This window comes from Rhincodon typus, unplaced genomic scaffold, assembly GCF_021869965.1.
Source record: "Rhincodon typus isolate 14 unplaced genomic scaffold, sRhiTyp1.1 hic_rhity00002325, whole genome shotgun sequence".
Taxonomy (NCBI): domain Eukaryota; kingdom Metazoa; phylum Chordata; class Chondrichthyes; order Orectolobiformes; family Rhincodontidae; genus Rhincodon; species Rhincodon typus.
Genome location: NW_025967963.1, coordinates 1 through 25000, shown reverse-complemented (window position 1 = coordinate 25000; position 25000 = coordinate 1). Strand labels below are relative to the sequence as shown.

Below are 25000 nucleotides of genomic sequence, written 5' to 3'. Positions count from 1 at the left end.
CACCTTGTTGTCTCGGATTCTCCAGCATCTGCAGTTCCTACTATCTCTGAGTAGGTACCATGTTGTTAGGAAGGGAGTTCCAGTGTTTTGACACAACTGAAGTGAAGAAAAGGAAATATAGTTCCAATTTAAGATGGTATGTGACATGAAGAAGAAGTTGAACTTCCATCAGCACCTGTTAAGACTCCCTAGAACATGAGCAGTGAAGTCAGTAGTGTGACCGTCATTTTTTAGTTGATAAGAGGGAGTTGAAATCTCGGTATTTGAAAATTTTAAATAGTTTTACTGTACATGGAGGGTTTGCACTTACTAGTCCTGCTGTTTTTGATTAACCACGGAGAGAGAAGGAGCTCCATTCCAAGAAGAACAGCTGAAGGTTCCTCTCACTGCTTTGCTTGGAATGGAGGCCTTTCCATCTAGTGCAGTGTCCTGGTAAATGGCACTTGTTGCAATTCTTGAACATCATCCAGAAAGCAGTAGCCACTTGAAGGTTTATTTCAATTATGTCTGCAGATATTTTGTGGGTTGTGGGTTAAAGATTAATGAACAGCCTATTCTGTATTGTTACCTACTCTTTAAGTTGATTTTAAACTTTTTTAAATGACAGATTTGAAAATCCTGGCACTAGCAGGTTGCATTTGGAGTGCAATCTCTGCACTTTGTACAGCGAGCTGCCCCCTTCTACACATGCTTGATCTTCGCTGGGTGGAGGACCTCAAAGACTCACAGATGAAAGAGTTGCTTTCACCACCTACAGATTGCAGAGTAGGTCAGTTCAAAGAGTTAATACATGTCTAATCCATTGGCAACTTTTTAGCATTTTACTGCAGTAGGGAAAAACATAACACTGAATCTGTAGTTCTGTTTTTGTACAGTTGTGTATGAATTTAAACTGTTCCTGGCATGACTCTTCACCGGTATTTTGACTTACTGTCTGTTAAACTATAATTATTTTCATCATCCTCGAACAGTTGAGACTGCCACATATTGGGAAATGGATGTCAGTGTATTTTAAGATGTTCGGATTCTTTCATTTTTGCTATCCAGCATCCAGTTAACATTTTCTGCAACATGCCCTACTGACCACGTCAAAAACCACATCCATCCTTAGTGTAATAATTAAGAAGTGGGAAGCTTGATTAAAAAGGAAAGTGAACCTGGTTTATATGAGGACCAACACATACAGCATTAAATCTTGGTTTAGATCCAAGTCACAATTAACAGCTGCTTTTCAGTCATAGTCATACAGTACGGAAACAGACCCTTCAGCGCAACTTGTCTGTGCCAACCAGTTTTCCTAAACTGAACTAGTCCCATTTGCCTGCATTTGGCCTGTATCCCTCTAAACCTTTCCTATCCATGTAGCTGTTTGAAATGTTGGAAGTGAGTACAATTACATCACTTTATCTGGCAGCTCATTCCAGTATATGCACCACCTTCTGTGTGAAAAAAGTTGCCCCTTAGGTCCCCTTTTAAATTGTTTCTCCCTCCGTTTAAACCTATACCCTCTAGTTTGGACTCTCCTACCTTGGGGAAAATATCATCTTATCTATGCCCCTTATGATCTTAAACCTCTATAAGGTCATCCCTCAGCCTCCTATACTCTAGGGGGACAAAAAGCCCCAGCCTATCCAGCCTCTCCTTATAACTCAAACCGTCCAATCTCTATAACATCCTTAAATTTGTTTTGCATCCTTTCTGGTTTAATGTCATTGTTCCTATCACTGGGCAACCAGAATTGTAGGCAGTACTCCAAATATGGCCGTACCAATGCCTTGTAGAGCTGTAACATTATGTTCCAACTCCTGTATTTGGTGCTGTGACCAATGAAGACAAGTGTGCCAAATGCCTCCTTCACCACTCTGTCTTACCTGTGATGCCACTTTCAAGAAACTGTGCTTGCACCCCTGGGTCTCTTTGTTCAACAATACACCCCAGGCCTCTACCATTAACTATGTAAGTCCTGCCCTGGTTTGCTTACCAAAATGCAACACCAACATGAATTAAACTCCATTTGCCATTCTTCGACCCGTTGGCCTAGTTGATCAAGGACCCATTGTACTCTTAGATAACCTTCACTGTCTACTATACCACCAATTTTGGTGTCATCCGCAAACTTTCCAACCATGCCTTCTATATTCTCATCCAAATTGTTTATATAAATGACGAACAACAGTGGATCCAGCACTGATCCTTGCGGCGCACTGCTGGTTGCAGACCCCCAGTCTGAACAACAGCCTTGTACTATCACCCTCTGTCTCCTGCCATCAAGCCAATTTTGTATCCAGTTGGCAAGCTCACCCTGAATCCCACATGATCTAACTTTACTAACCATTCTAATGTGTGGAACCTTGATGAAGGCCTTGCTAAATTATATGTGACAACATCTCAATTGATCTAGAAAAGGATCAAAGCAATCTACATGGAACTGCTTTTTGAAGATTTGTCATGGTGATCTGTCAGAGTGTGTTAAATCAAGTTACAGCCTAATAAAACAAAAAGCTCAAGGCAGTTGACAAAACATATTGTTACACCTTGCTGTCTCAGATTCTCCAGCATCGGCAGTTCCTACTATCTCTGTAACAATTTTAACCCCACTGCGAAGCCCCTCTGATGCTGCTTGGCCTGCTGTGTTCATCCAGCTCTACACCTTGTTGTCTCAGATTCTCCAGCATTGGCAGTTCCTACTATCTTTATTACAACTTTCTCCACTTGCCTTTGTCCACCATTTCGATTTTGCATAAAATGCATTTGCTGATGTCTTAAAATTACTCTGCTTCCAAATGTTTGAGTTTATTATCTTAGAAATCTTTTACTTTTGTGTCTGTGATTGTGTCAACATTTGTAATCTCAACATGATGTTTGAAAGCAGCTACCCTTTTTCTGCCTTCCATAGGTCAGAACCACAATCAGAGCAAACTCTGGAACCTGACAGAATTTCACTTAGCTGGTCTGGACATCACTGACTGCTCACTGGCACTGATGACTCGTCACATGCCAATGTTGAACAAGCTGGATCTCAGCCAGTGCAACCATGTGACTGATCAGTCCATCGCCCTCCTGACGGCGCCTGGATCGTCTATACGGGAAACACTGACTGAAATTGACCTTTCAGGTAAAAAGATCATTAGTATCTCACCAACATCTTTTATTTCTTTATAGACACTGAATGGATGAGTATAATCTTAAAGATGTAGCCAGCTCAATCAATGGTATTATTGTAGTTTTTAAATAACTCGCTGGTTGTCCACAGTGGTGCTCATACTAAGTAATTAACAAAGACCTAAGCTTTACTGACTGAGTGAGTAAATGTTTTAAGAAGTAGAAATGCCGCTGTATAGACTCTTGTAATCTGAACATACTGATGGTGTGGATGTTAGTGGTTAGTAAAAGGAACAAAAGTGATATGAGGAAAAGGTTTTTCTCACAATGAGCGGGTAGGGCCTTAAATACACTGCCAGTGAATGGTGGAGGTGTGCTTGACCAAGGTATTCACAGATGAATTGGGCAGTTATTTGAAAAGTAGCCACATGCGTGGGTATGGGGAGAAGACGGGAAAATGGCACTCGGTGAGATGCTCATTTGGAAAGGTGACACAGATACAATGAGCGAAGAAGGGTCCAGACCCGAAACGTCAGCTTTCCTGCTCCTCTGCTGCTTGGCCTGCTGTGTTATCCAGCTCTACACCTTGTTATCTACAATGAGCGAAATAGCCTCAGTCTGTACCGTTTACAAACAAAAAATGTGCAATTCTGTAAAAGTACCTGCACTTAGCACCAAGATAATGGACTGCATGCCAAATTAGCAGACACATCAATAATTACAATGTCTGCTTGACATTGCTCTCCTGAAACTAAGGGAAAGAATGAAAAGAGCTTTCGTTTAGAAATGCCTGTATTAAATTAATAATTGTCAATAAATACTGTTGTCTTAATTCTCTCAACATTTTTTTTTCTTCCAGGTTGCAATCGAATAACGGATCAGTGCCTATTGCTGCTTAAAGACTGCCCAAATCTTACTCGAATTGACCTTCGGAATTGCAAACTGATTTCTCCCCAAGCCTGTCAGCAGCTTGTGGAAGGGCTGGCAGCTGTTGCCCCCTTTGAACTCTTGGAAGACAAACTATTAAAGAGGAGAAGTTTACAGTTGACAAAATAGCCTCCCGGACACCCATAAGCCTTGCTGAAATGTTCCTCTGAGTCCAGATGGAGACAGTGCAAATATAATATTTCAAAATTGCCTCCGCCTGCTGCTTGGGGTGTGTGTGTATTTGTGGGCCATGCCTTGATAGTCTGGAGTCGTCATGGTGATCATGTCGTTCCCTGCTGGCAAAGTCAGTGATCCAGTGACTGCTGTACAGTTTTTTGGGGGGAAATTACTGGTGTAATTGCCTTCACTTAGAAAATGAAGCATGGTTTTGGAAAAAAATTGTTTTTGTATTGCAAATACAGGGTTCTGACCATTATGCTCTAGTAGTAAACCTCTTCCCCCTGCCTCCTCGTCTCTCCTTTTCCCCTTGAAGAGAAAACAGTGATATGGTAGATTTAGGGAATATTTAAAAATACACGGAACATGAAGATATTATGCATGTTTGGAAAAAAAATACAAAGCTTAAAGATGGGCTGCAATTTAATTTTGGAAAAGACAGTCACTATTTCCTCCAAGTCTAAGTTTGAGGAGAGTCCAAAATAATACCAGTATTTTCAACAAATGTTGTTTAATTACACTTCTGAAGAAGTGTATGATGTTTCCTTTGACATTCCATTTTGCTGCACTTCAGTTTTAACCTATGATGCATAGGTTGAGAGTCAGCACGTTATCTTAATACTGAAAAATAAGTTGTCAGTTTGCAAAACCTGGTTAGTGAAATAATTCCTGGTAATAATAGACTTCATTCATTCCTGTTATGGATTTTTGTCCCTGACTTCTTGTTCCTTTGATCAAAACATTCTAGGTCATTTTATTGAGGCCAAATTGATTGCTGTGACATTCTAGTTCTGCTCAGAATTGTGAAAAACGGGTGTGCTGTGATGTCTAACATGTTTTATTACAAAGTTGTGTTTTGTAGGGTGTGCTTTAATTATTAATGATCTGCAATGATATTGTGCATATTTCATAGTGTTTAAAAATGCACCATGGCAGCCCTCATGGCCTAATTAAGTGGTGTTTTAATCAGAGAAATGGAAAATGTGCAGTGATTGCATTTAGAAAAAAATTATTACTTTGAAAGGAACAATTTCACCGTTAGTTGTTCTATCTCATTTAAATAGGATAGACAAAATGGAAGCATGATAACTGTTTTAGACCATTAGATAAGTAAACATGTAGGACTTTTGACTCCAATTGTACTAACTCATTAATATTCCATCACTGCAGTTGCTGCTCAGGAACACAATACTCTAAGTTCAAAGCTGGTTCATTGTCAGTGCAACAACAAAATAAGACCTTTTTATGAAAGCATCTGTGTTGTGCAAAGCACTTGCTTTTAATAACTAACTTTGATTGTAACTAACCATGCCCACCAAACTTACCCTGTGCTAGGAAGATTCGCACGGCTTGTTTACGTAAAACTGTAAACATGACTGGTTCACTAACAATGAGAAATTTTAAAGTGCATCTGTAGATAGCAGAAATTATTTTTTTAATCTAAGTATTCTGCCAAAAACAGAACTGAATAGAAACACTATGAGCAGTTTGACGTGCCACACCTTTCAAGAAACAACTGATACAAATTCAGGTTTGCTTCTGCTTACTGAGAAAACACTGTTTTACTTGTTTGGCCTTGCCCTAACTTTGGATATGTGTTTTACTGGCAAATATGCCCAGTACCGTAAATGTTATACAAGTGAATTAGTTTGCTACCCTCTCTGGTGAGAAGACTTTTATATTAACTGAAACTCTCAAAAGTCTACCTGAATTTGTATTTTTCAAAAACCCTTCTTGGAGTTTGAGTGTTCAGGATGTTTGCTATTTCTTACATTGTCTGTTTTGTAGGTTTTTCCTCCTTTGGAGCAAAGACTCTCAGCTTGTTTTTTTAATTTAATAAGAGGCTCATTTTTCAAATTTCCACTGTGCTTAAATGTTTTTATGACTTTGGTCAAACAAATACCATGCACCCATCTTTAAGCTTCTATCATTAGTCTATGCACTGTTGGAGAGGGTGAATAAATGTTTGATAAATGGAGGACTTTCCTTACAGCCTTGCTTATTGTCTGGCTTTGAAAATAATGTAAACCCTCTGCTTGTCCCCAATTGTATTCTGCTTACTACAAATATTAGCAGCAAAGGATTTCAAGTACTGGTCACAGCATGCTGTCTAATGGCTAAAACAGAATATCTGTTCTGTATATCTCATCTTTACAAAGAAAACAAATTTATTGTACAAGAATGTACTAAATTTCTGCCACACCTACACCCTTTAGAATGTAGATGGTACTTGATTAAAGCAGCAGTTGTAAAATTCTGTACATTATACTAAGGCACCTGCTGCTTTCTGTAAGTAATAGGGAGATTGTTCAAGTTGGGTTTGAAATAGATTAAACTTTAAGGGGTGTGTAATTAAATTTATACATAAAACCAAAACATTGACGGCTTTGTTTGATCCAAAGATAAAATCGTCAGTAAAAAAAAAAACTGAAAACCGTGTGATATTCTAAAGAAATTTTATCTTTCTTGGTCTGTTGTACAAAAATTTTTTTTCCTCTTAAACAGTGCAGCATTTGCCCCTGTTTATGCAGTGCAAGCTCTCAAACACATTGGATAATAGGTCATGCTCCATACATGAAGATCTGAAGGTGTAAGATGAACAGTCAGCTGTGTATGCTTAATCTTTTAGTGTGACAACACCTGACATAAATGTTTCTTAAAGGATCATAGATGAGGTGTTTCTATTCCTCGTTTTATAGTGGGGACTTATTTCTTTTTTAATTTCAGCAAAAGTATTTTTCTGTAAGTCTAACCTTCTTATTTCTAATTATCTTTTGGCTTCAGTGGTATTGGTCTATGCTGTGGTTTCACAGAGGGAACCTGGCCTAGTATGGATTATCATTTTCATATGTGCACTCTGAATTCAAATTGTGTGCATAAATAAATTTTATATAAGTACACAATGATGCATCTGTTTACATACTAATGGTGCAGGGAAATCCACATGTGAGACTAGTACAAATGCAATTATAGCAACAGTTTCATAGATGTTTACATCACATGGTTACTTGTTCTGTGAATTTCCTGTGGTTAAACTTTTATATCGAATAGAAAATTAAATTTATTTTCTATTATTTTATGTTAGCATCTTATTAAAGAAATATTCTATGATAATGTAGCTAACAGGAACTAAACCCACCTCTTGCGGTAGTTTGTAAAGAGTTTTAAGAATATTCAGTTTTTAATGCGAAGTAAATTCAAATTTGGAGATCATATTTCAATTTTTTTTAAATTGGTAACACCACTTTAAGAAAATCTGAAGGATTTGAGTTTTTTTGTGCATGTGTGCTTAAATCCTTTGTGTTCTTTTCTCCTTTTATATAAAAAAAAGTTTACTTTTATGCTCTGAGCTACCATTTTTAGCATGTCTGTCTTCCTTCACGTGCAGGGCTCCTGGGAAAATGTTTACTCTAAGTTTGGAATGTCCTTTTAGTATGAAGACAGGATTCAAAAGGTCACTTAAATAAAAAGTGCACACACTGAATTTAACTTTTTAAAAAACTGCCATCTATATTTTTTTCCCCTGAAACTACACCACTATGAATTTCACTAGGAAGATGAAACATGACATTGGACTTCATGTTGGCATCAGTATTGGAGGAATCAACTGTGCGAGTGTCTTTGTTAAAGCAGAAAGTTAATTTTTTTTAGCTGGAAAAGCGTTTGTTCTCTTGACTAATGGATAAGCACACAGGATCATTGCTTTAATTCAGTAGTTTCAGTTATGAAAACATTCAGTTGTTTGCCCTTAATGATGTGGATTGGTTTGCCAATTCAAAGCGGAGCTCCAAAACACATACGTAGAAATGGCAGCAGTTAAATTCATTTCCCCTTTTACACATTTTCATAATATTGTCCTGTCTGTTGTTTTATTGCTAGTTTTTAATAGTTTTAATTAATGGCAACAGGGCAATATCATCCACATGTCTGTTAATATCATTCGTTCTCCTGTCGAGGTGCAACATCTTTGAATATTTCAATCAAAAGCAAGGAAAATTACAGTTTCCAAAGGAAAATGCTGCCATCCAAAAAGATTTCAATCCATAAAAAGTTGGATTCTTTTTTAAGCCTACCTTTTTTTTAAGAAAAAAACTGCTTTGTGAATTTCGTGAATATAAACTTTTAAAAAGGAATGGCATGTAGAAAACTGAGAATTAGCCAGTAACAATGTAAACATGAGGTGACTAAAATAATTGTTCACATATACACTGCTTTTATCTATTGAATGCTGTCTTGGACATTGCACATTGACCTAATGTATGCAGTTCAATGTGATCTGATTTTCTGTCACTGAACAAATAATTATTTGCCAACAGTTATTTGGCAAGTGTTACTGTGCTATTAGTGAAAGGTCCTACTAGTAAACTGGGAAGCTAGTTTAAATGAACTGCCAACACTGAAACCACTGCACCTTTTAATACTCACAGCATAACATGTGTGGTTGGTGGCTGTCAGGCTGTATGAATGTGGTAAATATATTGTATCAAGAAAAACTAAATGAAAGCTTTTAATTTCATTTTCCATTTATAGATATTAAGCCACAATTGGGATTGCATTCTCAGGGGCCTGATGTTTTTAAAACACATGGAGAGGTTTTATGTGTTTTTTTAAAAATCTGTCCTTGTTCATTTTGCTTTTTTAAAAAAATTCAGCCATCTGACCTTCTGTTGTTAATGTGCTTTTGAATATACAGTGTTGTCTAATGAAAGCTCCTATTTCACTTCCATAAACCTTCCCTGGATATCAGCAAAATGAAGAAAAATCGACAGGCTAAGTGTCATTCAAAGGACTAGGACTCTGGAGCATTGATAGGAAAGTAGGCCTTCTATATATCACAACAGCATAATACTCTTGTCTTAATTAATGCAGCAGTATTGCTCTTCTCCACATCCCTCTCTCAGCATTTGTATTTGTCATCTTCTAATTTTATACTAGCACTCCACTGTGAATTAACCTACCTTTATCAATTCCACTCAGCATTTTTAGAAATTTTACATATATTGCCCATGTATTCTACTGACTCATTGCAGAGGAAATCACTCTTGGATAGGCTGCAGGGCATTCTTCTACTGGAACGAAGAAAAATGGCTATGATGACAAAATAGCAAGGCTGCCACAGGACCCTCTCATATTTAATACCTAATTGAACACTGGTTTCTTTCATTGGTTGTAAGTTTGTTCCTTTTTCCAAAACAATCCTAAGTGGCAAAAAAGCAAACTGGATCACTCTCTGAATATTCAGTCTTTGTTTTGTCATTGATTGGAAAGAATGAATGGGATTATTTGACTATGCTAGGGGTCAGTAGTGTAGTAAATGATACAAATGTTGATAATGGCAATGAAGATTAATCAGGTAGGCCTCTTTACTTCTGTTTTCACACTTCTCTTGCCTCATTGACCTTGCCCATTCAGTAGAATATATTTCATCTTGGTACATTGGGAACTAACAGTTTCTGGTTTGAAAGCTTCACAGCAGTATTTTTTTTCTTAATTTGCAGGGTTATTCATTCAGGTGTCGATTTTTGTTTTAGGAATTTCTACCAGGGAACATAATTGTGTGTAAAATTGTTCCTAAGAAGCTAGATTTCGTTCTGAATTCTGCCATCAATGCTATCATTTCACTGAGTAAAGTTGTTTTTGTAGTGAAATTCAATGGTTATTATTTAAAAACATATATTGTACTTTTGTTTTTGCCATCTATACCCTAATGCACTGCATTACTTGCCCATCTCTTCAATAACATTTTAAATCCCCCTCTGTTTCTATTTCTTTTCCAAGCATGACTTTCTTTTTTTCATTTGGCATTGACAGATGTTTGTGTCTTACCATCCCAATAAAGCAGCTGCCTGTAATATTTAATGAAGGATATGGCGAGAAGGTGAAGGTATGGGTGAGTTGCTGTTGCTGATTGCAAATGTCTTGGTATTGAGCTGAATGGCCTCTTTTTCTATACTGGAATCATATTTGATTCTATGAAAAGGAGCTATTAATGCCACATGGAGAAAATTAAAAGCCCAACCAAAACTCGCCTTAGTGAAGTTCAGCAATCGATAAACCCTCACCCTTTGTACTTCACTTTCTCTGCCATTGCAAATCTTATGACTGACATTTAGTTGAAGTGCGTTTTCCATGTGTAAAGTATATTCGAACAAATGCTGTATAAATGCAAATTGCTGTTCAGTTTGTTTTGAGAAACCCTCCAGATAACTGATAATTTGGTAAACCAAAGCGTGATGCTGTTGATTTATGCTTGCTCATTTAGAATAGTGCTTCCTGTCTCATTATCCTATTTATGAGGGGATATTTCTTTTAAATTCAAGTCTAACTGGCTATTAAATAACATTCCATAAAACTGAAGTCTGTGCACATAACCGCAGCTTGTGAATAATACAAACCTACAGCTGACTTGATAACATTAGTGGAAAAGTGCATGGAGTCTACATGAAATCACTGCCTATTTATCAGAGTTAACCATTTAATAGATGCAGGTTAACAGAGGCAATAAAATGAGCTGAGGGCTGCCATCAACTGCAGTAAGCTGTAGGATGCTGTTTAAATTTAGCAATTTAGATCTGCTAATGTGGTGCTTATTGTAGTAATATGAATGTCCAAGAAAAATGTTTTTTCTAATTGGTTTGTGAACGCTTACTTTATTCTTAGAGTAATAGAAATCATTCCTATTCCCAAAATACACAAGTTCTGTAACAGTTCTGATCTGCGACCAATATCTGTGCATCTAGTAAGTCTGGTATTACACCATGGGTTGAAAGTGCACCTTGTCTGTTGGGAGTCAGCTTGGCATGTGTGCTGTATTCAGAGGGTCAAACCCTGGGGCAGCATTTGGTACTTTCTTACCAGTTGAAGGCTTGGGTTCCATTGGAATATTCCCAAACTCGGTTCTCTTAAACTTGACTTAATACGAGACCTGAGCTATGCTTTACCTAGGGTGCCGCCCTAACACTGAATCTCTCAACATGTGGAAATATCTGACACTTAATGTGCACCTAAAACTTCTGCATTAAAACCAGTAATTGTGTTTATAATAAAGTGTATTTAGTTCATGCTCACAACCTCAAAATCTCTCCAATTGTGTCTGGATGGCCAGAAAAATTAAAGATGCCTTTATTTGGTGGCTGCAGCTTTTATTGCATTTTCAAAGTAGCTTCACTGCATTTATTTAAAATTTGCTGGGGAGTTTAAATTCTTGTTTTTGGGATATCATTTCAAATTTTTGTCTTAACAAATGTTATTGTCTATAAATGTAGAAATGTTCACAGCAGTTTGAAGGTCATGGCTTACAGAACAAAACAAATGATGACTGGGAGAAACTCAAGAACTCAACTGTTTTTTTGGAACTTTTATAGCAGTTTGCTAGGTATTGTGGGAATGGCCTCATCGTGTGGAGTTTTTGTAAAAATAAATTCCAAATCTTCAAGACTGTAACTGTCTTGGAGATGAAATAATTAGCCACGTACCTGCGGTAAACACTAAAAGCCCATTGTTGTACTTTGAGTGCTGTTTTTCCTTTTTTATCAACATCCTCTGTTTTTAAAGTATGCAGAATTTCATGAAAGGACAATCAAAAGTATATATTTTTTAAGAGAAACAATACTAGGAGTGGTCCCAGAGGTTTGAGCTCAACTCATGTTACAGCATGAAAGATTGCTGTGTCACATGGTGCAGTTTCTGATTTTAACCTGTCCCCTTCCATTGAGTTGTCTTGCCAGTTAAGATTCATGCCTCTGGCACAGTATATTATGACACATTTGAAGCAGTTCTTGCTTTTGTTGCTTGTTTATACACAAGTTGATCTCCCTTCTGTATGTTTCAAGCCTGTGGGTTGTGATGAAATTCTATTTTAAATGTAGTCCAAATATTCAGTGTCTGATTCAGTTCAAATATTATCAACTAGGTTTAATTAACTCATCAACCATGTTGTACCAGCATGTGAAATCTGACAACAGATGAGGGTTTGAGTGAACTTTGCAACTCCGTCAATCTTGTAATCTCCTCCTACACAGGGGGAGATAGTAGGCCGCCTTGTTTATATCTGTTTCATCTATGTTCATGCTTAATGTTGTTACACCACACTTTGGTTTCAGCTGCATTGTTTGAACTGGCTTTAATGGTCAGCATACTGGAGGGTGTGTCAATTTAAATGTGGACTAATATTGACCAAGTATATTCAGGGTCCTCTGCAGTGAAAATAAAAGCGGAAGACTGCCGAAGGGACCCTCCATCTCCCGAGGCTTGCATTTTACTGTTGCTTATATATATGTGTCATATACATATTTATTGACCAAAATACTTAGTGAGGGCCACACAAGTTCATGTGGATTGCCCAATGATTCAGGTTGTGACTTTTTGTTCCCAGTGTTCTCCTAGTTAATAGAAAATAAATGCAGAATTTTGTAAAGCTTTGAGTAATTTCTCCCTTGATGTTTTGTAGGCATTATACCACTTGTACATAACAACATTCTGCTGGTTGGTTCTTGTACCTCTGATCCTTATCTTGAATTTGTAGCTGCACAAAAACATGCTATACTTCAGAAATCTCAACTATACTTGAATAAAGTTTTACTTTAAATTTTAAAGGTTTTCCACCTGTTCTAATTGCTACATTTTGTGACCCGGAACCTCGGTATGAAATGTGCCTTTTGGTGTAGTAGGATGTCACAATGAGTTTGCGTTTGACAAGACTGTGGCTAATGAAGGGAAATCAGAAGTGGATTCACCCCACTTCCTGCCATGCATCTCCATTGGAATGGTTTGAAAAGACACCTGGGAGGCAAGTGAACGCAATCTGGAACAGGGAATCCTGTACATAATTCTTTTGGATAGCACAATATTTTCATGAGTTTATTTTACTCGTCTTTTATCCAATGTTTGTTTCTCTGCTTTTCAAACCTTTTTATGTAGTGTATTCAAGAGCAAAGCTAGGCAGATACCTGCTTGTTTTCTGTTCACTTGTAAGAATGTAAGCCTGCTAAATGCTCCTCGTTCCTAAACAAGGAAGTGGATTCCACAAAAGAATGGATATGCTAGGTTTGATTTTGTAATCTTTCCCCAAGTACTGGAATGGCCTCAACAGATTCAATAGATGAGTGAATACAGGGAACTACAGGCCAGAAAGTCTAGGGTTTTGTCCCACATAGTCTCAGACTATCATAACATGCCTGAACAAGGTAATTCAAAAAAAATACAAGGGGGTTAAAGTTGTGCTTCAGCTGTACATGGGTCTGATCAGACCTCACCTAAGAGTCTCTTTCTGTACTTCAGCATGTTGTAATCCTGGAAAGTGTTTTATTCCCATGTGATCTAATGGTAATGTTCAAATATTGGCATGCATCTTGGTGTTATCTGAAGATTGCTGGTTTGAGCCCTCTTGTGATCCTTTCTGGAGATGATAGGATGGTGATGAAAATCTTGGTTTTGTAATGCTACAGATTTGATTCCTTTCTCTGACTTTATAATCAGTTTCTGAAGCAAAGTCAAAGGCAGCTGCAAATCTGTGCTGGATGAAAGGAGTTGTTTTAGATCAGAGGACCTCTCCAGAAGCCTGCTCCTGGATCTGGTGTAAGTGATCAGCTGTAGGCTCCAACAACGACATAAATCCTGGCTCTATGCTCTTTTCCGTGGTTAATTCTGTGCCAAGGTTTCCATTGAGATGGAGCATGCAGCATCCACTGACGTTGTAAAGGCTTTTGGGTACAGCCTACCTCTACTGGTAAGTTTATTCGAAGGTGCTATTGAAGAACCCTTGGCAAGTTGCTGCAATGGATCTTGTAAATAGTGGAGGGGCAAGTTAAAGGTGGTTGAGAATGTGTTTCTCAAGCATGCTGCTTAATATCCCAGGTTATCATCACCCCTGGCAGCAATATAACATTCTATTAGAAATTTGATTTTTGTTTTTAATCGCACTACCCCACGAGAGACTCTAACTAATCAGTGTAGACACTGAATAGTGTATGGAGAATCTGTGTATTCATGGGATTCTTGCATTATCTGCCTGCTGCTGCTTGAGGGTTGGCAGTTGTTAATTTCCCTTTTTTTTTTGGTAACTCACTATTTTGACTAATGTGCAAACAGCATATGATCAATGTCTGGGACATTTTTGCTCAGGGCTCCAGCTGTATAATATAATTCAGAAAAAATGATCTCTTTCTCAGGCTTGTCTTTTTTTTAAAAAAACTTTGTCCTTGATGCTTTTTAATAGGCCCAGTTAAATTTGACGATTCATCTGTGGTTATGTTTGCCAGTTTACACCATGGAAGCTTCAGATGTTCAATATAATCTCTCAAAGAGATTCAATCGCTGTTGGTGTGCCTCATTCATTTTTAAAAATAAAACATCCTTGATTTTAAATTTGTTAACTTGTCTGACAAGAATGAAGTCCTGTGGTGTCTTTGATGCCATAGCTATCATTTGTGCTAATTAAATTACCAGGAAGCACTGATTTTTTTAATACAATAGCTAAATCTTCACTGATATTACAGAGCTAACAATAATTCTTAATGGTAAACTAATGTTCTCAATTCTTTTGGCTTATCAGAGCACAGTATACCAGCAACATCAACCATGAACTTTTTAAAAAGCCACCCTGCAGCGAAATGCTAACGTTGTCCTGGTGTTTAAAATTGCTGAACATAATCTGTCTTTATAACAGCTTCCTGAACTGATACTTGCCATTCAAAAATGTTTGCTTTTAAGTTGAAACAACTTCCTTGGTTATAAATTGCTGCCGATTGTAATGCTTTGTTGAAAATGTACTTTTGAGCAATGGATTGCTCTTCTGAAACATCAGGCTACAAGTCCTGGTTTCTCCAAGAAACATTTCACAGAGTACTACTTGAAAACCAGACTTTTTTTTGGAAGTGTTGATTTTTCCTTTCCCCTTCCTAAATGACCACAAGTGAACTGTCAGCCTTTTTCAAATTTGTCATTTTTCAAGCTTGCGCTTCAGTTACGGGTCAAAGAAAGTCATACACTTAGTGTCACAGATGGTGTCACAGATGTGGGGTATGTGGTGCAGGGGGTTTATAAAGTGCTTTGATTTTGGTAACATGCTATATATCTGGTAAACTGCATAAACATTTTAGGGTGAGGAACCTTAAATCAAATCTCTTTGTAAATATGTTCAATGGGTTTTTATATTTTACTACGGTTCATAATCAAGTACTTCAAGCTGCAATGTTTTACAAGAATTCTTTAAGACAGGATGGAAAGTTTCTAAAGGCCATTTATAGTATCTGAGTGATAGTTTACCTACTTGTCTGTGTTTCAGAGGTGTTGTTGCTGTTGCTACAGTGCATCATGTTGATGGTGCTGTACTTGGTCAAGACATTGTAGTTTCACATGAGTGCATTTAATGCAAAGTGTCTTCACAACCATAATCACTTCATTCAGAGGTCACAATATCTCACTAACTTTAGCAGGTCAACTGTGAATTTTCCAAACATTTAAATACCAAACTTGTATATACTTTGCATAATTGACATGTGCAAACAAGACCATCACTGAGCGATGCAGTTTGGTTTCACATCACAAGTCTGCAATTACTCCATTTTCTTCTTTCCCATCGTCCATAAATCTAGGTCACTACTGTCACAAGCATTTTGTTAACAATCAAGCAAATTCCTGCAAAGACAGGGTTGATGCACAAAATTAACTTTTTTGCATCCAGGAACCATCTCTCTATAACAAGTTGAGAGCATAATCGCTGTGTACTTCACCACATCAAGGTCTTCCATGGGGAAGTATGACATTATCAAGAGAACTTTCACTATAAATGGGATTGGTTGAGCTTCAAGACTCATTTGCTTTTCTTTTGGTCAGATTTTAAACTTGTTTTTGGGACAAGTTTTAAAAATGGGGAAGAGGCGGAGCTTGTTACGTGCTTCATGTACTCCCTTCAGGAATGGCTGCCTGCTTCCCAGTCCTCCTGGTTACTGCTGATACAACAGTAATAACCCAAGGACCCTCTCTCCTCCTCCCTTCCCCCCCCCCCCACTCCACATTACATCACATCCCCACAGCTTACTACTCCTTTTCACCTTGACAACTGAGAACAACTCAGAGGTTGGGATGAATGCAGCACCAACAACACTCCAAAAGCTCAACACCACCTAGGATACAGTACCCTGATGCACCACCTTAAAACATGCACTCCCTTTACCAGCACCATAGACAGCAGTGTGTACCATACACTGCAGCAGGCAGCAACCACCGCTCGCCCGCCCAACCACCTTCCCCCTCTCTCTTTCTCTCTCTCTCTCTCTCTCTCTCCCCCCCCCCCCGCCAACCAAACCACCTCTGCCACATAGAATGACAAGAGCAGAGGTGTTTGGGACCATTCTCTCCTCCAACAAAAAAAGGACCTCATGTTACATACTATCCTAACCTTAATCTGTCACTGTTCCTTCATCATGGAAGAGTAACAATCTGGAAAATCTCCACATAATGGCACTGTAGGAGTTCCTTCAGCACTGACTGTAATGGGTTTGATAAGAGGATGGGGGAAAAAGTGGACAATAAATGCTGACCTTGCCAGTGTTCCTACCCCCCACAAATGAACATAAATGTAATGAAAAAAAAACAAATTGGAAAAATACAGCAGGTCTGGCAGCATCTGTGGAGAGAGGAACAGTTAACATTTCAAGTCCATAAAATCTGGGCAGGGGAGAGAATTCATTGAATTTAAGTCCATGGTCTCACTGTTACTACTTACATATCTAAATATTTTTATAGTTTTAAAAATTGGTGTACATTAGAATTTGTGCTTTTTATTTCTCAAACTTTATTAATTACAGCCTTTTTGTGACATTTCCTGATGGCAGATAACTGTATCAAGAGACGGGCTAAAAATTAAAATAAAGCCATAATTTGAGACTTCTGTAGCATCATAGACTTTCCTTTTCTGTGACAATTTATTGATAATTATTCATTATATTCAATACCATAAATACATAGGCAGTTGCTTTTCCTTAAACTTCAAAAGATAATTACTTTGTCAGCATTTTGGATTTTTCCTGGACCTATAATGTGGAACATTTAACTCAAAGTCAGCATGTTATTAAAACAGCACGAAGGCTAGTGAACATATTTCTACTATTTTTTTAACCTCCTTCTGAACATCAAATGCAAATTATTATAAATTTGTCACAATCAGGAATCAAGTATTTCAACCCATTTGGGGGGGGGGTAGAAATCTTCAGAGTGGACAATTTTTTAAAATTATATATAGAAGGGAACAGGTCACTGAAAGAAAAATGATTCATTTAAAAAAACAATTCTGACCAAGTGAATCAACTTTCTCCATCTGCTGGGAGGAAAACTCTTTAAAACGGTGTATTTTTGGTTTTTAAAGGGTCATCGTTATTCAACCCCAAGAGAAAGATAAAACAGGTCTATGGGCAATTCGACATTATGACATTGTTTTGTACTTGCAACCTGGATGCTTCACAGCTCCCAGTAGCTTTAAAAATTCCCAACAGAACAGTTAAAGGCCTGTTCAGTAATGGGGCAACCAGGACTCAAAAAGGGGAACCAGACACTTGGGCGCACTCCAGAGGAGGAAGAACAAAACCTGTGAGGAACTGGTGACAATGCATGGACCTAACATCAACATAAAGCTCAAAAAAGGAATAACAAGGTAAACTGACAACAGGATCTGAGCTGTAAATAGTGAAAATAAGGCAGCTTTAACCAAAAGGAGGCTTGCAAGGCTAAACCATTGCACCAGCAGCGTACACTGTTTACAAAAATGAATTCCCACATCTTGAATCTGTAATAACATCTGGGTTACTGCTGTGCTGTGACATCAGACGTGTGAACAGATTGCTTCAAACTCCCTTTGAGCAGATAATTCCTGCAGGGACTGCACAAACACCCTGTAATTCTGATTAGAGTGCTGCAGCTTCAAATTAAATAAGTAGCACCAGTATCTAAAAATACTGAAATTTCAGTTTTTATAACAAATTAAATGAATGGTGTTTGATCTGGAATGAAAACTGTATTTTCCCCTCAATACATATAGGGTTGGTATTAATGTATCAAACCTCCAGCATGCAGCACAACCTGCAACTTCAATAGGAAAATGGGTAACCTCTGATTGTCAAATTCAGAAACAGTTACCATCAAGTCTTAGAAAAGATTAATACAAGCATAGTACAATGATTTCTGAATTTAAACTGTGGTAAATAAATGTGTCTCTACATCCAAAGAGTTAAAAAGAGAGTGTGGGTTGGGATTTTTTCTGCTTGTCATTGGCAGTTAACCATTTGTCCCTTGCTGGAAGGAAAATGCAGACACACACCAGCAGAGGGCACTGCTGACCAAAATGATCGCTGGTAGCCACCAATGTTAGCATCAGGTCAGTTAAACAGGAGTCTGTTTTCCACGTTCACGCAAGTCAAGTCAAATAACTGCTTGTCATGGCAATATTTTCCAGCAGCCCTTTCATTCAGTAAGTCAGATCAGAGCTCCTTCACTCTGTGAAGCCAAGACAACCTTCTCGGATGGTTTTAGTCCTTATCCAAAAGCAGGTCTTCAAAGTTATTGTGGTTCATGTCGAGTTGTGTTTGGAGCCATGGGGTTAGTGCGATATAACCACCTAGCGATCATCTCTACAGAAGAAGGTTAAGCTGGACTGGCTCCTGACCTAGATGCGGAAACTTTCTTCCTTCCCATCGATGTGCTTGAGCTGCAGGTAAACATCGGTCCCAATGCCCTGCATGGACTGAATGGAGAGTGATCCACCCAGGTACTCGGCGTAAGCACGGGAGGTAGGCAGGCCAAAGCCAAACCTGCACAAGAAAGAACAAAGGGATAGATTTATTCCTGAAGCCTGTTTGGAGAAGCCATCAGGCACAAGATGGGACAACAAACCTCTACAGCAACAACTAAATGATTCCGGTAATTGCCTGTAGGGGCCTCTCCATCAGTTTACAATGTTGCTCCAGTGTTCATTCCAAATATCATTGGAGATTAGGGAATCGGCTTCATCCAGAATTATACTGCTTTAGTCATCTCTAATCATCCGCATGCCCCTTTGATTCAGTCACTGGCTTAAATGTTAAAACAATGAGTAATTTGCCAACTAATATCAGCTTGTTTTGAGTTAGTGGCTCATCTCAAAACTTCAGGATTAATAGTAACTAAACTGGTGGAAAACACATCCAAGAGATGACCTTAGCCCGGATATGAAATATCCGAAAAGACACACAAAGAGGCTGTTCGATAACAACCAGGTCTAGATCAGTGTTTATTGTACACATCTTCCTCCCACCCCACTTTGCTCAACCCCATTAATTTGTCCTTCCAAACTGTTCTCCCTCCCATTTGTCCGATTTTCCTTTAAATCGGATTTATACTGTTTACCTTAAACACATTACACATTCTCACCACTTCTGGGCAGCAATATTAATCTGGAACTCCCTAGTAAATTTATTACTGACTAACATTTATACACCTCCCGCTATAGACTCCCTCCTGGTCAACCCAATCAAACTCCTCTGTAGTCTTAAAGATCTCAATCAGGCACTCTGATTTTCTCTTCTAAAAGAATAGAGCCAGAGCTTGTTCAATCCTTCCAGAGAGATATAAACCTCTTCTATAAGTCTTCAGTTCTTTGTATGGCCAGCAATATTGCTGTGGCACACCAGGTACAGACAGGGTCTTCATCAGGGCAGTTGCCAGCAAAGCTCATGCCCCGCGAGAGAAAACAAAAAACAGGATGCAAAGTAGGAGAGCAGGGGATAGAAGAGTTTCCCATGATGGCTTGGCAGGAGGAAGGGAGGGGGTCTATCTTCTAGGGTTAACTATGAAGTTGTACATTCTCTCCGTGTCTGTGGGGGTTTCCTCTGGGTGCTCTAGTTTCCTCCCACAGTCCAGAGATGTGCAGGTTAGGGTGGATTGGCCGTGGTAAAAACCCCACGTGGGCTGGGACTGTGTCTGGGTGGGATGCTTCTAGAGGGTCAGTGCAGACTTGATGGGCTGAATGGCCTCTTTCTGCACTGTAACAGATTCTTTGATTAATTCTCATCAACTGGGAGCTTCTGGATTAGAGCACAGGGTTGAGGAAGTGTTTGTGTGGATCAATTCCCAGAGATACGCCACCACCCTCAATGACTCTCATTCCATAGCCCTAGTCTCCCTGCTCCCACACCCCCCACCTGGGGGGGGGGGGGGGGGGGGGGTGGCCTTTAGTCCCCATCCAGAGAAAGAGGAGAGGGATATGCTCACTTCATAGTCAACAAGCCAGCAGAGATGCTGAGAAGACAGTCAGGCCTGGGAACTGTAGCCAATTGTCCCCAGTGTGTGGATACTGAGCAGTTCCTACAACAACAGAAACAAAATGCATCAACATGTGCAGTGCATTCAGTTCAATGTCACATTGTGTAGGTTGATTGCAGTGATGTTAAATTAGCTGGCAGGATGGTGCCATGGTTAGTGGGGTCAGGGGCATATGGTTTTTGCTTTGTAGCTAAACAGGGAACCTAGACTTCTGATGATACAGCTCTGGAGGCTTCCTTACTGTAGCTTCTCGCAGCATAACAGGATAACCACATGCAAAATGAAGCAGCGCAAGACAGTGGACAAATCCCTCCATGCTGCACTCAATTCAAGCAGAATGTCAGCGGCACAGTGTCACCTGCCCTGCCAGCCCCAGACACACATGTTCCCTCCGTCACCGCTGCAGATGTCAGATCAGTCTTCCTGGGAGTTAACCTAAGGAAAGCGATGGGCCCGGATGGAGTCCCTGGCTGTGCACTTAGATCCTGTGTGGACCAGCTGGCAGAGGTATTCACTGACATCTTCAACCTCTCCCTCCTACAGGGCAAAGTCCCCATCTGCTTCAAGACGACCACCATCACCCCAGTACCTAAGAAAGCACGTGTAATGTGCCTTAATAACTACCGCCCAGTGGCTCTGACCTCCTTAATCATGAAGTGCTTTGAGAGGCTGGTCATGGCCCACATCAACTCTAGTCTCCCAGCCTGCCTCAATCCCCTGCAATGTGCCTACTGTAACAAGTCCACAGTAGATGCCATTTCCCTAGCCCTGCATTTATCCCTGGAACATCTGGACAACAGGGACATCTATGTCAAACTCCTGCTCAATCAACTACAGCTCCGCCTTCAACACCATTATCCCGTCCAGACTGATCCCAAAACTGAGACTTTGGTCTCGGCTCCACCGTCTGCAACTGGATCTTCAGCTTTCTGACCCACAGACCAGTGAGGATAGGTAACTGCACCTCCTCCACGATAACACTCAACACTGGAGCCCCCCCAAGGGTGCCTTCTCAGCCCCCTACTATACACTCACTACTGTGTTGCCAAATTCTGAACAAATGCCATCTACAAGCTTGTTGATGACACCACTGTGGTAGGATAGATATCAAACAATGATAAGTCAGAATACAGACAGGAGATAGAGGGCTTGGTGTCATGGTGCGATGACAACAACCTCTCTCTCAATGTTAGCAAAACTAAAGAGCTGATCAGTGACTTCAGAAAGAAAGGAGACGAACACACCCACCAGTGGAGCGGAGGTGGAGAGAGTTGACAGCGTCAAGTTCCTAGGAGTGACAATAACCGACAACCTGTCCTGGACTTCCCATGCAGATGTGACGGTCAAGAAGGCACAACATTTCAGGCGGCTCAGGAAATTTGGCATTTCCATAAAGACCCTCACCAACTTCTACAGATGCACCATTGAAAGCACACTGTCTGGTACGGAAACTGCTCTGCCCAGGACCGTAAGAAACTACAGAAGGTGGTGTGCACAGCCCAGACCATCACGGAAGCCAACCTTCCATCCACAGATTCTATTTACACAGCTCACTGCCGTGAAAAGGCTGCGAATATTATCGGACCCATCGCATCCCAATAATGCTCTCCTGTCTGACAGCAGAGGTTGTAGAAGATACAGAAGCTTGAACACCTTGAACCTGCTGGTTTAAGAACAGCTTCTTCCCTGCTGCTATTGGACTGATGAACGGACTCTCTAACTTCAAATAATGTTCATCTTGTTAATCTTCATCTTACCTAGCATACACCCTGTGCGGTGTAACCTGTACGCCTTACTCTGTCCAAGACTTTGTTCCACCCTATGATCTGTATGTCCTTGCTTACTATGATCTGCCTGTAATGCTCACAAAGCTTTTCACTGTACTTAGGTACACGTGACAATAAATCAAATCCATGTCCCCTGTGACCAACTAACCAACAGAGCTCTTAAAATGAACAATAATCCACTGTTGCAGTAAGTTTAAAAAAAAATGCAATCAGCCAACAGCAATAAACATTCCCTAAAAATCCACCACTTTAATGAGCAAATCCTTGGAGCCGAGATGATGTTTGAGAATGGGCTGGTTTCTGCTTTGTCTTCCGTTTCCAACCAGCCATCCCTCACAACAATTAAAACCAGCTCCAATTACATCCAAAACTTGCTGCTATGTACAACCTTCTTCCTCTTCCTTCATTTACACCATTTTGAAAAGTTACTGTCTTTGTACAAACTGCGCCAGACAACAGCAGACAGCAGGAACTGCCCTCATGTATCACCTAGCTCCTTTAACATGGAAACTTGTCAGAGACACCATGAATTAATTACCACTGATCAGGGCTCCCCCTTTAACAGAGAACATCAGGATAAAGTCATTTCTCACTAATTATTTTATATGGAATATCTCCTGTATCAACCATGAAGATTGGAGAAATGTGTGATTGGCAAGGTGAAAAGGAGTTGGAGGCTTGTGGAGCAATTGTTTGGGGCGTGCAGATTATTTCAATCCCCGTTTTAAAGCCACACAATTTATTCCTTTTTTTTTAGAAACAGGATATTTGGCATTACTTCTCAGCTTCCCAAATTAGTGTAAATAGAGTTGGACAAGGTGTAGCAGACTTTCTGCAATCTAGACAGAGGAACTGTCTTCCATTGATGTGTGAATGTAGGAACAGAATGAGTGAGTGTTACAGTAAGAGCTCAGTTACATTTGCAGCTCTTAAATGAACCACAACTTCCCACAGGAATCAACGTTGGAACCAGAGTTAGGTTCCTTCGTGTATTTCTCAGGCAGAGAAAGTAAAATTTGGAATAATGAACTGTACTAGTGTACACTGCATTCCGAAATGAAATAACCTGCATAATAAAAATCAGTATCAAGATATATCAATATAGCAATATTTTAAGAAGTACTTTAAAATGTACAATATTGTTAGTTAGTGACCAGCTCCATCTAATGGCCGATGTTGGTCAGTGCAGCAGTACTGGCAGAATTATTGCACCGAATGGTCTCCTTCAGTTCCTATAGTCCCAATGTCTGGTACCAGGCGTACCTCTTATTAACTAGAAGCTACTTTGAGACAGCACAAACTCTCTGCCAGTGTGCAATTTAACCTAACTGCCTGGGACCTTCGTAGTGGGACGAAGGATCCCAATATTGTCCCGTTTATTCCTTACCCGTGCATTGGCCCAGAGTGGGGCCCGCTGTTCACCGTGTGTCCGTAAAAAGAGTTCATTGCGGAATCCTGCGAGCTCTCCTCGGCCGTGGTGAAGTGATAATCTGTCACTTTGTCAATGATCTGGTGAGGAATCCCACCTCCACGATCCGAGATCCTGCAACAAAAAAGGTGACAGAGCAGGGCAGGGTGAGTGTTGCTGTATAGTGTCTTGCTCTGTCCTCGCTGTCAGTCTGTATCTGCCAAATGGACCCAAGGAGATGCCAACTGGAGCCTCTATTTTTGCGAGGCATACAATCAGTACATGGGGCAATGTGTGGCCAAAGCTGTGAGTAGTTTTTAAAATCACCAAAGTCATCGTGAACGTTCTTAGAATCAATTCAAACATATTGATTGTCATTTTACCAATCATATGTATATCCAGTTTGATGGTTGCCATCCAAGTGGTCATTGAAAAGTAAAAGCTAACTGCCTGAAAAGCCAATCTTTTGCTGCAGAAGGGTGAAGGATAATCCACAACAAAAAAAAGTGAACCCAGTTAATGACCACCTACAATTAACCTGACTGCAGCAAAATCAGTAAAGGGGCTGACAGTCCCTCACTGCTCCCCAAGAGACACCCGCTCCCCCATGACCCCGTTCCCTCATTAAACTGCCATCTCGGGCTTGGTTTAGGTATGGGCGATGAACTGTTTAGTCACAGCAAGTTTTAAGGAGCATCTTAAAAAGTGGAGGCGAGGAGGGAGAATGATTTCAGGAAGGCTTTTTAAACAGGATCTCAGGTTTACAGGGCTTGAAGCCTATGTCTGATCAATTGGGCGAGTAGAACCAGAGTTACCGATGCTAAAGCAGAGCAAGAACACCCTTACAAACTGACCGTAAAGCATCCTCTCAAACACACAGAACTGAAAACACATTTACTTTAGACCTCTCATCATCAGAGTGGTTTCCTGATGTGGAAACAGCTGATGGAAGGACATTTAACTAACACCATTCCTGCCCTGGCCCATCACCCCTGTTTAGACCAGGAACGGTCAAGCCTGGCCATCCTGGGCTCTAGCAGTGGCCAATATCTCCAGGGTCAAGATGCTCCACAGGAGGATGGGCAGCCTGGTCCTGGGTGCCAAAACCAACATGACGAGGAACCCAAGTGGGCCAGCAGTAACAGCCATGTCAGCTGATAGGGGAAGGGAATAGCATCATTGAGGTTCAATTGTCACATGACATACTGACTCTTGGGCATGTCTGGTCGTAATCAGATCCAACAACGTTTTATATCCCACTGCAAGTGTTATTTGATAACAGTGTGGAGCTGGAGGAACACAGCAG

At 39.9% G+C, this 25000-nt stretch overlaps 1 protein-coding gene and 1 long non-coding RNA gene across 2 annotated transcripts; one reads left to right on the top strand and one right to left on the bottom strand.

Moving 5' to 3' along the window:
- Positions 1–600: 600 nt before the first annotated feature.
- On the top strand, positions 601–12800 carry LOC109918993 (lysine-specific demethylase 2B-like). The gene is made up of 3 exons (XM_048593100.1): positions 601–769; positions 2897–3115; positions 3962–12800. The coding sequence occupies exons 1-3, from the start codon at positions 601–603 to the stop codon at positions 4156–4158; spliced, it is 585 nt and encodes a 194-aa protein (XP_048449057.1). The 3' UTR covers positions 4159–12800.
- A 4168-nt stretch (positions 12801–16968) lies between these two features.
- On the bottom strand, positions 16969–24982 carry LOC125481493. The gene is made up of 2 exons (XR_007261360.1): positions 23674–24982; positions 16969–19010 (listed from the first exon to the last, which is right to left on the bottom strand). It is a non-coding gene; the product is annotated as an uncharacterized LOC125481493 (long non-coding RNA).
- Between the last annotated feature and the right edge of the window lie 18 nt (positions 24983–25000).